The following is a 16,332-nucleotide window of genomic DNA, read 5'->3' on the forward strand; positions in this document are numbered from 1 at the left end:
CTTTTTTTTCCTGATTTTAGGTTGTTTCGATGACAATAAATATATATATTCCTTTTGAAATAATGTTTTTTTTATCAAGGCCTGAAGGCCACTTGAGGATAAGAGTTAATGGATGTAAGGTAGTAGTTTAATCATTAATGGTGTAAATTGGGTAGAATTTGATTATTTATGGGGATGGCTCAACAAGAACTTGTTTACATTGGATTTGAAGGCCACCATGTTGTGTTCAACCAGGAAGCAGGCCACAGACGGGCAGTTCTGGGAAAGGAGCTTTGTTCTTGGAATGAGTGTTTAGATTTAGGCACTGATAAAACCCCACGATATGATTATACCATTTTTAGACAGAAGAAATACTACCCTGGGATCCTACCCAGGAGACGAAGAAGGTATATTTTAGTTTCACGTATGGCCTAAAAGAGACATCATGTTTTTTTATTTTAATTTTTTTAATTTTTTTTTTTTACATTTCATCTTTGGTAATCAGAAGGTATTTGTTTAAAAACGAGGATAGAAGGTGATAACATACTACGAACATTAAATTATCATATCCATATACTAATTTAATGTTTGCAGTATATTATCACTTTCTATCCTCCTTTTTAATAAATAGGATCTTCCGATCAAATAATTTATAATCTGGAAACCGTGGCACACGTACGTACGTTAAAGGTACGACGGTATTAATGCAGGCTTGAAAAGTCTTTGAATTTTGGTTTTTGCCTTGAAAAAAATCTTGAAAATAACTTGAAAGTATGGAAAATGTTTTGTAAACATCTTGTAAATCGTATTCTTTATGTCCATTTAGCTTCCATTTTGAGTATGTTTTCAAATTCTGCCTATTTAATACTATGTCTTGTTCTTGACCGGATAACATTTCAACATTTTCTTTTCCAACTGTAATAATTTGTTGTTTGAGAATATATTGTTTGCCATTTGCTTTTCATGTATTCTATGATCTTAGTTTTATAATTCATATATGCAAGTTTAAGAGTTGTTGTCATTTTGGTTGCTTCTTTTTCAAAGTCAGTATACCTTTATGTGTCAGGTCAGGTCTAGTCTTTTATCCAATTTCCTTATCTTATTGTTTATGCATACAAAAAAGCTGTACTATTACTATTACTCGAGTCTGAATGAATTACCTCCTCTTGATTTATCGCATACATATTAAAAAATAAAATTGAAATAAATAGGATTAAATTAAAATACATAAGATTATTATGGATTAAAATACATAAGCCTGTGGATTAAATTAAAATACATAAGCCTGTGGATTAAATAAAAGGTTCTGTTAAATTTTCATGCAAATCCCTTGAGTTCAAAGATTTCCGGATTTGACAAAATACACCTTAAGGTCGATTATTACATTGTCCGAAAATGTTGTAAGAATAACACTAGAGATGAGACCAGTAGTCTGAATAATATAATACAAATTACCAATCCTCATCTCAAAAAATCAGAAACAAAGCCAAAAAGCGACACTAAAAGCCAAAAAGAGATACTAAAAAACTCTGACATGGAGAAAGATTCTCAAGTTCAGAAAGATACACATGAAGAAGGTCGGAGGTTATATTTGCCCGAAACATTGTAAGAATAACATTCAAGGTGAAAACAACAGTCTGACAATTTCAAATTATCAGTCCTTATCTCAAAAAATTAAAAACATAGGTGTTTAGTATCTTTAACTTTAAAGTTAAAATGAAAATATACACATTACCTGTAGAATATTGCACATTGACAGATAACGCAATTTGTCTATTTAATTCTTTATGAATATCTTTTTGGTACTTCTTCATTTACTAACCTGTGGCTTCCACAAAGTTTCTCGGGTGTGCTTGTCTGCTGACAGGAATAACCGAAAGCGGCTGATCATGAAACATTAAACAACTACGAGGAAATTATAATGATAAACAGGAAAAACAAATAAAATTACAAACATGTACCTAATCTAACTCTAATCTGCATGATTAAAATTAATCTATTATTTCTTTCAATTTATAAAAGTAGCTTCCATAAATCCGTATTGACTAAAAACATACAGCGCATTCATTAAAAACTGAAGAAAGCTTGGCTTTTCCGGTTATTTCCATCAGCTGCCGAGCAAGCCTGAGCCAACCTTGTGGAAATCGTGATTCAGTAAATGCAGAAGCGCCATCTATTTTTTAGTCTTTCATAATTTTCCAATTTTTAAAAAGTTTTGTAATTTTAAAAATTAATTTTTTAATTAAAAAGTTTGGATTTTTTTTTTTTTTTTTTTTTTTTTAAACCAGATGATTGGTTTGGCAAGTGGTTGTCTGGAACATACTATCAAATATGTGATGGAAAGAAAACAATTTGGACAAAGTATATGGGACTTTCAGGTAAGTTATTATTATTATTTTTTGGATAGAACATTTTTTTACTGTTCTGAATTTTTGCAACGAGAATTGATTATTTATATTTTTTTGATTCTTCCGACTACTGTTCTACTTGAGCATTATTTGCATAACATTTCGGTCGATGTAACCTCCGACCTTCACATGCATTTTCCTGAACTCTAAAATCTATATGTAGAATTCAGGAATGTGCACGTAATATCAAATGGAACCCTTGACAAGGGTAGCATGCTCTCGTTCTGTCAGCCATAACTGGGTAAAAGTCGTAAGTAATTCCAGAGTTCGACAAGGAACACCTGAAGAAGTTCGGAGCTTACATCAACCGAAACATTGTGCAAATAGGACTCAAGATGAGAACAGTAATCTGAAGAATCCAAATAATATGAATTGTGATTTCTTTAAACTCCTCTGGTGCTACCAGATCAGACTGTCTGAAGATATTGGTTTCCTGAGATGAAATGCACTTAACATTGATGCTTTTTGTTTTTCTATTTCCTTTTGCAAAACTTTATTAGGTTCTGCAAAAACAAAGACAACAAACCACCTTTTCCTTCTTCCCATTTCCTCTTTCTATTTCCCCCACTCCCTGACTGGTTTCCTAACTTAAAATGTATCAAACATTAATACCATAACCCTTTTTCCCTCTCCCATTGACAAAACTCATTCATGTTCTGCAGGACAAAAACGATAAAATCCACTATAAAACAACCAAACCAAACACTACAAACTAGCGATTGAAAATACAAAGAGCTTGAAGAATAAAAACCCTACTACAAAATAACTGGATGCAACATGAATACTATTTCCAAAATAACTGGATTTGGCATTAAATAATCCAAAAAGGGTTGATATGCTGTAAAACAAAACAACCAAACCAAACTCTACAAATAAATATTTAAAGTTATAAAGAACTTGAAGCATAAAAACTGTTTCCAAAATAAATGGATTCGACATTAAATACCTGAAAAGTGTTGAGATGCCATAAAACAAAGCAACTAAACCAAGCCTTTAGCCTCCCGATATGCTTGAGAGTACTAACACCTGCTTGAATTATGTTTAGAATAATTTTATTCGTGTACATATGCAGCTGTGAAAACTGTAATGAAAATAATTAATAAATGCAATACAAAATGTACAAAAAAAAAAAAATGATATAATCTAATGTATAAATGTCTGTCTGTCTGTCTATCTCCATATTTTCAAACTCTATCTCCTCCGAAACTAGAAGTCGCAGAGCAATGCTAAGGGCTTCAAATAATTGGATTTTTTACAGACCGTTCTTTTATGGGTCTTTAGCCGATTAAAATAGTTTTTAAGGGGTTAAAATTGCAAAAAATCGTTGTACATTTTGTACATTCATCTTAGTTTATTTTAAATTTTTAATCAGTTCATATGCGTGTCACGTTGGTATAGTGGTAACATCACCAGCTTTGAATGCTACAATTTTGCTTTTGGTTTCGATTCTAGCTGATGGCACCTAAATACTTTTTTTTTTTACTTTTGAAATCATGACTCTATAATAATATATGCAAAATCTGGAAAAGTTTAAATATTATATTTAAGTGTATTTTACGCTCGGCAAAACCAGGCGCCTATCTCCCGCTAATCTATCTATATAAATAAAATAGTGTGTGTGTGAGAAAATATTTAACTTCATTGTGTATGCCAGAGTACGTTAAGTATACACATATTCTTTCTTACCTTGGGAAAGGATGTATGAAACGAAGGTGTTGTCTTATCGAGGCGTGTACAAAAAGCGTGCCTAACATTTGGAAAAACAATTGGATTTATAAGAATAAAAAATCCAACCTTGATTGCCCTTCGGGGCCCAGTAGATAGAGATGCAGAATATCTACGATTCCGGGTGAGCATTGTCTAGAGGTAGCGGATTCAATCCCATCAAAAGCCGGTCAGAGGATTAATTGACCAAACCGTGGTGAGATGACAACAGCTATTGAAGGCAGCAATTGCTGTGGATGTAGTTGGAAAATTTGACATTCTTATCCCATCTCGAAGGCCAGAGGAATAATTAGATGAAACGTTGTGAAAGCCATAACTAGAAGATTAGGATAATAGTCCAAATAATTAAATAAATAAAAAAATAAAAAAATTTTTTAAACTACATGGATGGTTTGAATGGAAAGAGAAAAATATAGAAAGAGACGGAACAGGAAGTAGAACGTATGTATTCGAATTATGTGGAGCGGCTCTCAGCTGGAGAAGAAAGAAACAAACGTGTGTTGCGTTATCAACAGCTGAAGCAGAATACATGGTATTGGCAAGTGCGGCATAGGAGACAGTATCGATGCATCGCCTTCAAGATGACTTAAAAGGAGCTGCAGTCAAACCAACACTCATTTATGAGGACAATCAGTCAACGATATGTATGGCAAAAAATCCACAATATCATGGAAGAGCAAAACATACTGATATCAAGTATCACTACATCCAAGAACAAGTGGAAAGCAAAACTATCAAACTAGAATACTGTTAAAGCAGCAACATGATAGCTAACAAAAGGGCTTGAGAGCTCAAATTTGACGAAACTCAGAGATCTATTTAATATCATAAAACCAACACAGTAATCTTCTTTCAGATCAAGGAGTATTAATATCAGCTATCTGTTGAAATTGTGTCCCTTGAACTATGTGAGGAGTTGCCTGCCTTGATCATGTGTGGTTTTTAGCGTTGGGTAACTTGGAGTTATCTGCTGTATGGTGTGTGCCTTTCTCTTCGTTTGTGGTCATGTAAATAAAAAGATGTCTTTTTATGTCTCTGTGTGTGAAAGGCTAAGAAAATGTTAAGTGCTAATTAATTTATTTTCTTTTGTCATTCGTTGATATAACTTCCCATATGAAGTCATTTTAGGAAGAAGGGTACGTTTTCTTTATTTACTTCATAATTAACTAACAAAGGTTATTAATTAACCAACATAATTTATGGTGACGCATTTAGCTTGATATTTCAGCATTGTGATTTGCAAAGGGCCAGAATACTAAAACCAAATCTACCCTATGAAAAGATGACCTTGGCAGCAGCCACATGAATATTTTTAATGGTTTAAACTCTTTGATTAGCAATAAACCTTACGAAAAAAATAATTTTAATAGAATTTAACAAATTAAAAAGCAAAGATGAAGTTAAAACATATCATTGGTATTGTAGATTAGCACACTTGGTTAAATATTTTGGATATTTGGAGCAAATCTAATTCTGTGTTTAAAAATTAATTTTAATAGAATTTAACAAATTAAAAAGCAAAGATGAAGTTAAAACATATCATTGGTATTGTAGACTAGCACACTTTGTTAAATATTTTGGATATTTGGAGCAAATCTAATTCTGTGTTTAAAAAAATAATTTTAATAGAATTTAACAAATTAAAAAGCAAAGATGAAGTTAAAACATATCATTGGTATTGTAGACTAGCACACTTTGTTAAATATTTTGGATATTTGGAGCAAATCTAATTCTGTGTTTAAAAAAATAATTTTAATAGAATTTAACAAATTAAAAAGCAAAGATGAAGTTAAAACATATCATTGGTATTGTAGACTAGCATACTTTGTTAAATATTTTGGATATTTGGAGCAAATCTAATTCTGTGTTTAAAAAAATAATTTTAATAGAATTTAACAAATTAAAAAGCAAAGATGAAGTTAAAACATATCATTGGTATTGTAGATTAGCACACTTTGTTAAATATTTTGGATATTTGGAGCAAATCTAATTCTGTGTTTAAAAAAATAATTTTAATAGAATTTAACAAATTAAAAAGCAAAGATGAAGTTAAAACATATCATTGGTATTGTAGATTAGCACACTTTGTTAAATATTTTGGATATTTGGAGCAAATCTAATTCTGTGTTTTAATATTTTACGCTGTTTCTGTTCTCAATCTGAACGAAACCATTAAAGACTAAAATCTTTTCTCTTTTCAGAGTATGCAGCATCAAATTGCACGTGTCGCTATGCAGATTGAAGCAGCTCGCTTACTCGTTTATAATGCGGCCAGGATGAAGGAAGCTGGTTTGCCAATTATTAAGGAAGCTGCAATGGCAAAATTATTCAGCTCTGAGGTAAAGCAAAAAGAAATGGTTTAATTAATCATTAACAAAAGAAACTTCATTTTCATATTTTTTTTTAACTTCATGATGTCACTTCCCCGAACACGTCAACTTCGGAGGTGCCTTCAATAAGTTTCCAGATTTTTTTTGTACAGGCATTTAAAATTGTCATAGACTCTTGAAAATTCAGTATATTATTGTTATACATCTTATAATTTCAGGTTCAAATGATCAGCTACAGCAGGAATTAGAATACATCCTACTAAAGCCTGATTGTCACAGCTGGTGAATTTCAAGAATGCAATCTGGATGTAAGGAGACACTTCAGAAAAACGATATGCAATAAAATTCGGTTTTAAACTTGGAAAATATACCACAGAAACGTATGGAATAGTGCAGACTGCTTTTGGGCCATCTTGCATGAATCGACCATCTTTTTTTGAGTGGCATAAGAGATTGCAAGGAATGCAGGCAGTCTGTGAGGAATGATGAGGTGTGAGAGAAGTAAGGAAGTCAGAATACCAGAGTTGATTGGCCAAATAAAGAATTTCATGAATAAGGACCATTGTGTGTCTATAGAGACAATAAGTGCACAGTTCGATGTCAGTGTGTGAACTGTACACATAATTATTTGTGAGGAACTGAAGATGCGAGAGATTTGTACAAAGTTTGTCCTAAGGGTGCTCAGAGAAGATTAGACGATTTGACCAAGATGAGCATCAAAACAGTTTCTCACCCTCCTTATTGTTCAGACCGTTCTCCCTGTGACTTTTAGTTATTCCATAAGTTCAAGGAAAACCTTAGAAGCTGTCATTATAAAACAATTGAGAAGATGAAGGTCATTGACATGTTCACACAAGAGAACTTCCATGAGTTGTTGAAACAGTACAATGAGGGCATTGCAGCCGGAGGAGATTACTTCAAAGAGGATTAGAGTTTCATGTGTGTACTATCAATAAAAATGCCTATACGAAAAAGTTTGGAAACTTATTGAAGCCACTTCATAATTTCTCAACCCCAAAATTTTATAAGTTATATTAGGTTGGTGCAAAAATAATGTTGTTTTTTTTTTGACGTATATGTATCCGATAAAAACATTATTTTTGCACCAACCTATTATAAAAAAGTAAAGCAACCCCCCCCCCAAAAAAAAAACGAAAAAACTCAGATACATTGTGTATATAAGTTGTTGGTAATGGGTGTATGTGCGTATGTGTCGTTAAGTCTCTTTCTTTTTTTTTCTTCTTTTTTTTTCTGGAACTTTCGGTGACATCCGCTCAAATCAAAGAAGACTTTATTTATTTATTTTTTATTTATTTTTTTTTTTTTCAATTTTTTTCCCCTCATTTATTTTTAGTGTTACTCGTATTTAATTTTCATGCCAATCACTACAGAAATAAGAAAGAAAGAAACTTTTACGAACTTTGTAGTTTAAAAAACGAATAAAAGAAGAAAATATTTATCAATCAGTATAAAAAGAAGAAACAAAGTGTCATTATGGGAATAGAGTGCAGGATTTAATTCATTTAAGTCTGATTTGCTTTCTGCTCTTTTTTTTTTGTTTTTGTTTTTGTTTATTTTCCTTCCCACAAGGGCAGAGCCAAATACAAGGTCGGCTTTCAATGTGGGAGGAAGCCAGCTCCCCAAAAAGGGGCACTCTGGTTGTTAACAAAAATAAAAAATGTATCAGTCATGAAGGACCTCTCCTCCACCAACCAAGATGAAAAAAGTGAAGTGCAGTATTAGAACAGATACCACACCCTGATCCTGGCCCGAAGGCCAAGAACCCCCCCCCTTTTTTTTCAGCAAATTTCTTTTTTGTTTTCATTATCGTTTGTGTGACGAGATATATATTGTTTTTTTGAGTGTGTGGGATGATTAATCAGAATCAGAAAAATCTAAACTTTTTGGAGTATTGGAATCTGTATCAAAATTTGCAAAATTTGTATGTTTTCCAATACTTAAAACGATTCTTTAAATTATCTCTTTTTATTTGATTTTGGTTTTTTAAAAAAAAAATCTCCCGCCTCTGGTAGTAATAATCAAATAATAAATATTTATTGATGTTAATCTTCCAATAAAGCTAAAATCTGTGGATCACATCCTAACAAGTGTGTGTTTTTTTTTTTACTTTTGAGAAAATTACATGTATTTTTACAGTAATCTGGATAAATAACCATTATTGTTAAATATTTACAGATTTATAAAGAATCAGTAATTTAGTACGGAATCAGTAATTGTATCAGAATCGAAGAAAAATATTAGAATCGTCCCATCACTAATATATATATCATTTAATAAGAAATATTTAAAATACTTATCTATATACATATGTTTCATCTTTGCGGCATTGTCAGTGGGGAGATAACTGTTCAGCTAATCACATGATTTGAACCCTGTACCCGTGTCACATTATATACAGAATTGGTAATTGTATTGGTATTGTCTCATCATTAGGGCTATGACAACAGCATATTCTTTTCATTGTTTTGACTCTTGAGTATATATCCGACACGGTTAATCAACCGAGAAACACATCATTCTATATAAAAGCATATAAGATATCAACGGATATACACTTGAGAGTCAAAACAATGAAAAGAATATGCAGTTGTCCTAGCCCTACGCGTGATTAATTTATTCATATACAAATAAAAACACTTTACTCTTTATTATACTGTGGAAGATTCTCCTATTTATTTATTTATTCTTTTTATTCAGGTTGCAACTGAAACCACGTCTAAATGTCTAGAATGGATGGGTGGTGTCGGTTTCACCAAAGATTTCCCTATAGAAAAATATTTCAGAGATTGTAAAATTGGTAAGTTTTTTTTTCTTTGTAGAATATCTATTTATTATATGGATAAATTTGACACTTTTTGGAAAGGAAAACAAAGGCTTGTGGAACTCACTTCCTGCTGACTGCTTTTCTCCTAACTATCGCTTTCGTCATTTCAAGACTAAAGCCAATAGGCATCTCCTGTCTTTGTGATAATCTTGATCAGTAATTGATGTATTTTTTTTTTTTTTTTTTTTGCATAGGGGTCACCACTTATCAAGGTCCGGGGGCCACTCGAGGATAAGGGTTACCGAGTGTACAGTAGTCAGTAGGATAATATAGTAATCGTTAGTAGTGGAAATTTGGTAAATTGGATTACTTAAGGGGATGGTTCATCAAGAATTTGTTTACGTCGGACTTGAAGACAACCAAATTGTAGTCAGATTGGAAACAGGCAAACAGAAGAGAGTTCCACAAGTGTGTAGTTCTAAGAAAGAAGCTTTGTTCATAGAATCTACGTTTTGGTTTAGGCACAGATAAAGAGTGGGGGAAATTGACAGTGATTTCAGTTAGACAAGTGTTTTTCGTGAAAGTTTGGCATGGGGGAACCACAGATTGGAGCTCAGACGAGCACTTGCCATTTGTATTCTGCAAATTTAGGTACATCTCTTAGAAATTATTTTTGGTCAAATGCAGATAACAAGAAGAATCAATCCTGAGTTTCATTAATAGCTTCTAAGTGAGACCTGAACCTGGGATACACAATATTTAGATTATAACAGTCAGTTTGTCCTTGGTATTGCAGCAACCGTATACATAAAGTTCATCGTTCAAACTACTTGGCTTAACATTCACAGGCAATATGAATCATTAGGTTGAGAAGAAAGTGCTTGCGGAATTTTTCATTTTCATTTCAAACGATGTATTTTCAAATAAGTTTTCGTTATAAAACCTTTACTTTATATATCATTTTAAAGAGTATTTTTCGCTCGATCTAATCATTTAAATTACAATCATTTTAAAACAATTATGTCTTCTTTTCAAAATGTTGAATACAAGATGGAAAAAAAAAGCAAATTCTCACAATTTTCTTATTTCAATTCAAGCTAGGCTGAAAAGCTGCTGAAACAGCTCGTAATATCAACAAGGCATTTGCCCAGGATCCACTACTGCACGCACAGCACAATGGTGGTTTAAGAAATTTTGTGGTGGCGACAACAGTCTTGAAGATGATGAGTGCAATGGTTGGCCATAGGATGTTGACAGATTAATTAAGATCCTTGGTTGAAGCCAATCCACGCACAATTGTTTGAGGAATTGCTTTTAAATTAAATGTAATGCATACAATGATTTCCAACCACTTGAGAGAGATTGGAAAGACAAAAGAACTTCATAAAGGGGTACCTCACAAATTGGCAAAAGTGTGTTAATCCTGCTGTTGCTTATTTCAATCAATAAATTTTTGCTTATGCCGAGATACGTTCATCTGAATTTAAAAGTTAAAAACCACAAGAGTTTTCTTAACAATCTGATACAACAAATACATTGAAGACATTGACAAGGCAAAGAAGGTTGGCTCCCTCTACCATACTAGAAAATTAGTCACACCTGACAGTGTTCTGTACCTCTACAAAGTCACCATTCGCCCATGCATGGAGTATTGTTGCCACATTTGAGCTGGTGCATCTACCATCAATTTCTTGCTGTTAGAATCACAAAAAGTCCTGTACTGTCAATCAAGCCCCAACCTCTGTCCCATCACCTCAATGTCACAACCTTATGTCTGTTTTACAAGTGCTTTGATGAACTCATAGCACTTATGCCTCCTTGACGTAAATACTCCCGACTAACGACAAGCAGCAGAATCCTATCCCTTTACTGTAAAGGTCCCTTGATGTCAAAAATCCTCCTACTTAGTTTCTTTACCCCCTCCCCCTCTCAACTGCTAGACTTTGAAATTCCTTCTCGGCCTCTCGTTTCCCTGACTGTGCTAACCTGCAGAAATTTAAATGTAAACTGACCAGACTTCTTGCTGCTCAAATCCCTACATAATGTTTTTGTAGATATGGTCTCAAATAGTAACCCTTTACATTCAAGTGGTAATGTGCCTTCTTTTGAATGAATAAGATTTAAAAAAAAATTTTTTTTTTTTTTAAATGTTCATAAAGTTGCTGTCAAGAGAATTGGGTGCCAGATATTGGAACTGTTAAAGTTGTGGAAGTTCTCAGAGAGCAACTTCTGGGCCTTCTTTTAAGTCACCGTTTCTATCTAGCATTTTGTTATATAATAATAATATAGCGATTACATCAGCCAGTGTTGATCTTGACAAGTGTCGAACTAAGTGCAAATTGAAGTGACACAAAGTTTACAGAGTAAACCACTTCCCACAGAAGATGAACAGGAAGGAGATGTTGTGTAAGGTTAGACAAGGTCAAATAGGTTAAAGTAAAATAAAAAAAAACACTAAGATGTCAGTCGATGATGCATGACATTACTGGTATCACAGTTGACAAAGAAAGTAAAGTTTCAATCTGTTCGCCTATAAGATGTACCCAAGGCAAATTGGCAATAATCATAATTGCTGTAATCGCTGAAAAGAAAATTTTTATAGTCACTAAGAGCGAAATGTTGCCCTTTTCCTGTGTCCACTTATTTATCGTTAATAAGTTAATTAGGTGAGAGAATACCAGTCTTTCTTACTCCTGTGTTAAATAATTTTCTCCAAAAAATAAACATTAAAAATCCTCAGTCGTCTTCGTCTACTGTTTATTGCCCACAAAAAAAAAAAAAAAATTAAGCAAACTCAAAGGCCATCACAGTTTGCAAAACTTGGTTTTCACTTTTTGTTTTCATTTATCATTTTGTTCTAGTTGGGAATGGGGCATCCTACAGGAGGCCAGACATTAACTCTCTATCTCATGCATTCCAACTGAGAGATCTTTTTAAGATTCTAACCGCCCCTTTAAGTACATTTTCTTTTTTTGTGTGTTTCTCTTGCACTTGATTTACCGGGTATATTTGCCAGGTAGTTTTCAAACTTCTTTTTTTATAAGTGCAGTTGCTCTTATAATTACTGAAATGATGGAGATCTTCCTAAGATTCCAATTTCTTTTCATGTTGTACATGACACTTTGTTATTTGTTATCTTTTCCCTCTCCGCTCTGTTTGACCAAGCATCATAATGGACACTAACTTCTCCTAAGGTTGCTTCTTTCTCCTTGTTCTATACTACTATGTGAGGTTTGATAGCTCTGTTTTCTAGGTGCATAGCTGTAGAAATTGCATAATCATAGTGCATGGTGTATGACTTATTTCTAACTGTTTCTTCTGGTAAACATGTTCACAGGATGCAGTACTTTGTGCAAACTGTAAGTATTTAAGAATTACCGAGCAGTAGTTAAGATTTGTGAATTTTTGGAATCCGGCATTTCCTTTTTAATTTTTGTGTCTTACCAAAAGACATTTTGAAGCATAAATTATTTGTCCCTGATTTGATCAAACGACAACATACAGGCGGATGCTTACTGACATCAGCGTTAGCGACAAACAATTCCTTATTTCATAGTAATTCTTCCAATTGTAAATTAGTTAAATAATTTGTTATTGTTTATCTACATCGAATTCTTTTCATCCATTTTATTTCTGCATATTTGTGTTTGACCACTTCGCTACAGGAAAAAATTATAAAATTGTCGTTCTAAAGAAAACAACACTCCAGCTTTATTTTAAAACTTTTATTGAAAAATATCAATTCAGGTAACTTGATTATGTAGAAGAGCTGACATCTATTCAATGTGGCCGCCTTCAGCCTCTATCAGCTGTTGTTAATTTGTAGGGGTTTTTTTTTTTTTTTTTTTTCATTTTATTAATTTTTGTTTCATATTTTTTTTTGTTTTTTTTTATCATTCTGTTTTCCCTTTTTCATTTTGTAACATATTTTTTTATTTTGTAACATATTTTTTTATTTTGTAACATATTTTTTCATTTTGTAACATATTTTTTCATTTTGTAACATATTTTTTCATTTTGTAACATATTTTTTCATTTTGTGACATATTTTTTTATTTTGTGACATACTTTTTTATTTTCTTCAATTTATTCTGTTCGTTATATTTTATTCGTTATATTTTATTTGTAATTTATTTTTTCTGGTCCTTTAGTCTTTTCCTTTTTTTTTCTTTTCAATCTTTTTTCTTATCATTTAATTCCATCTTTTTGTTTCATTTTATTTTTTATCTCCCCCTCCCCTTCCTTTCTGCCCCCCCTTTTGCTTTCGTTTGGTCTTTTTCTTATTGCTGGCTGATCTTGGTGTGAATTGAAATACTTGGCTATTATAAAAAGTCTACAAAAGAACAGTTTCTCTTCATATCCTGCATATACAATCAACCTCCCCACCCTTTATCTTCCCCATTTTTCCTCTTAGTGACAAACAATTCCTTATTTCATAGTAATTCTTTTAATTATAAATTAGTTAAATAATTTGTTATTGTGTATCTACATAGAATTCTTTTCATCCATTTTTTTTATTTCTGCATATTTGTCTCACCACTACAGGAAAGAATGATAAAATTGTCGCCCTAAACAAAACAACTCTACATCTTTATTTTAAAACTTTTATTGAAAAAAATAAATTCCGGTAACTTGATTATGTAAAAGACTGACCTCTATTTAATGTAGCCGCCTTCAGCCTTAATCACCACCTCAATATGGGTCTGGAACTGGGAGCATGCCTTTTCCACAAGGGCCGGCAGGAGCTCGGTGAATACTCGGTGGATGGCGGCAATGAAACTGGCTTTGGTGTTGTGGGGGGTCATGTTGGTGATGTTCTCTACGTATGACCAAACGAAGTAGTCCTGAAGGTTCATGTCAGGGAGGAAGGGCAGTGAGAGAAAGATTTTGTAGCACTCCTGAAGCCAAGCCTGGATTGCTTTGGACTTGTAGGCTGGTGCCAAGTCCTGCTGCCATGCCTAGGATCTGCCAGCGGCCACGTGATTGCACCAGGAGATCATCTTTAGCACATCCAGGTACACTTTGGTGTTGACTTTTAAGCTGAGTTTGAAAATGTGAGGTAGCATGATGTGGCCTTCATTCGGATTTGCATTTTGAGGGTGCTGGCAATGGTCCTGTTGTCATAACTTGGATCGGTAGAGAACATGAGTTGTACAGTGGTGCATCTCCAATCTTGCTTGTTAAACATTGTGTCACTTTCAGACATGATAAAAGGCTCCTATCGCTCCTGGCTAATTAGATGGTCTGCAATAAAAAAAAAGCAAAACAGTTTTCATCAAATGGAAATGGAATCCTGTTGTCTTTTCTAGGACAACAATTTTATCGTTCCACCCTGTACAATATTTTAATATTTTTACCCTAAATCTAACATCTAACAGTCTAACCTAAGTTTAACAGAAGAATCAACGAGTTATTTTTTCCATTGTGTGTATAAATATATATATATATATATACTAGTAAGGAGACCCGACATTGCTTGGGATTGAATGATGATCAACAAATATTTCACACTCCCATATTTTTATTGTTATCAAAATCGGTGAAATCGACCATTTTTCAATCAAATCAGCTGATTGCTTACTCTAGTTCGGGACCAATCATGGTGCCACCAGGAGGAAGCTTCACATGCCTCCCCACAGTGACTTTGTACACAATACATTGTAGTCTACATTGCACTGTAGAGAACCTACTGTTGAATTTTATAAAATTATTGTTTATATATAATGGCTTGAATAAAAGTTTAAAATGAAAAAAATCAAATATGGTTCAACTGTGATTCAAACAAAAACATTAATTTCAAACACGCCCCTATCATATCAAAGAACCTACCTTTGATTTTATATGTTAGGCCTTTCTGCTTGTGTGGTAATAAAACTTCTCCAATATATTTGTGATGTTAGGCTGTGTAAGGTGTTAACTTTGATCAAAATCGCCTGTTCCTTCTTTCATTGGATTATTTGGATTATCGATACTTATCGAAGACATTCCCATACAAAACCAATCTAATATCACTGCCAGGCACATAAAGTATCTTTGTTTGAAATTTTATAAAAATCGGTCCAACCGTTTTCGCATCCGTAGGGAATGAACTTGCACATACACGCACGCACACAGATGAAGTTCCTTTTATATAATTGATGTAATGGAATAACCTAGCATCTCTTCATAGATGAAATGAACTATGGATATATTGACCCTCTCACGTGACTAAGGGAGAAGGAAAAAAGACAGGAAGAGAATAAGAAAATATATCGAGTAACTCTTATGTCACATGTATTCCTTTGTTAATAAACCCCTTTGTCTTTCGCCCATAACCCTGTGTTTCTTGCTGTATTCTTATTTAAGGTAAGGATATAACAATAATAGTATGTGTTTGTATATATATATAAATATTGTCATGATTATTGATTTTTTTTTTTTTAAGATTGTTTTAGATGATTTAATTTTCTTTCTTTTTCTTTTGTCTCTTTGCAGGAACTATTTATGAAGGCACTTCTAATATCCAACTGAACACCATTGCTAGATGTTTAAAAAATGAATATATGCATTGAGAACGTAGTGACCATTTTTTTTTTTTGTTTTTTTAGAATGGTCTGTTGAACGGACTTGTATGTCCTGTTGTGTATAGGAATATCCTGTCTCTTAAAAAAACGTTTGAAATAATCCGGAACAGTTCACAATCGATTCATGAGATTATGTATTTTTTTTTTTTTTTAATTAAAGTTTTGAGCAGAAATGTTTATGCAATTTTGTTTTTAATTTGTTATTACAAGCTGGTTTTAATGACTTGCAATTAAACTTCCCGTTTCTATTTAAAATCTAATGAAACTAATTGAAAAGAAAAATGAGACAAATCTAATTGAAAAGAAAAATGAGACAAAACTAATTAATAAGAAAAATGAGACAAATCTAATTGAAAAGAAAAATGACAAAAACTAATTAATAAGAAAAATGAGACAAAAATAATTAAATGAGAAAAATGAGACAAAACTTATTTATGTGAAAAAATAAGACAAAACTAATATTTTATTTGCATACGTGATTATTCTTTTTTATCATTATTATCAGTTATTTTTAAGATTAAGCTTTCCTTCTTTGCTCACAA

At 32.6% G+C, this 16,332-nt stretch overlaps 1 protein-coding gene across 1 annotated transcript in view; it reads left to right on the forward strand.

Moving 5' to 3' along the window:
* LOC145267076 (short/branched chain specific acyl-CoA dehydrogenase, mitochondrial-like) overlaps positions 1-15,967 on the forward strand; it is a 42,332-nt gene extending 26,365 nt beyond the window's left edge. The window contains exons 8-11 of the mRNA XM_080123042.1: positions 2,268-2,357; positions 6,314-6,451; positions 9,161-9,260; positions 15,702-15,967. Of these exons, the coding sequence (XP_079979168.1) occupies positions 2,268-2,357; positions 6,314-6,451; positions 9,161-9,260; positions 15,702-15,778 (405 nt within the window). The 3' untranslated portion in view covers positions 15,779-15,967. The remainder of the gene's footprint in view (positions 1-2,267; positions 2,358-6,313; positions 6,452-9,160; positions 9,261-15,701) is intronic.
* Positions 15,968-16,332: the final 365 nt, after the last annotated feature.

This window comes from Euprymna scolopes, chromosome 42 (genome assembly GCF_053919585.1).
Source record: "Euprymna scolopes isolate OS-2025 chromosome 42, ASM5391958v1, whole genome shotgun sequence".
Classification (NCBI taxonomy): domain Eukaryota; kingdom Metazoa; phylum Mollusca; class Cephalopoda; order Sepiida; family Sepiolidae; genus Euprymna; species Euprymna scolopes.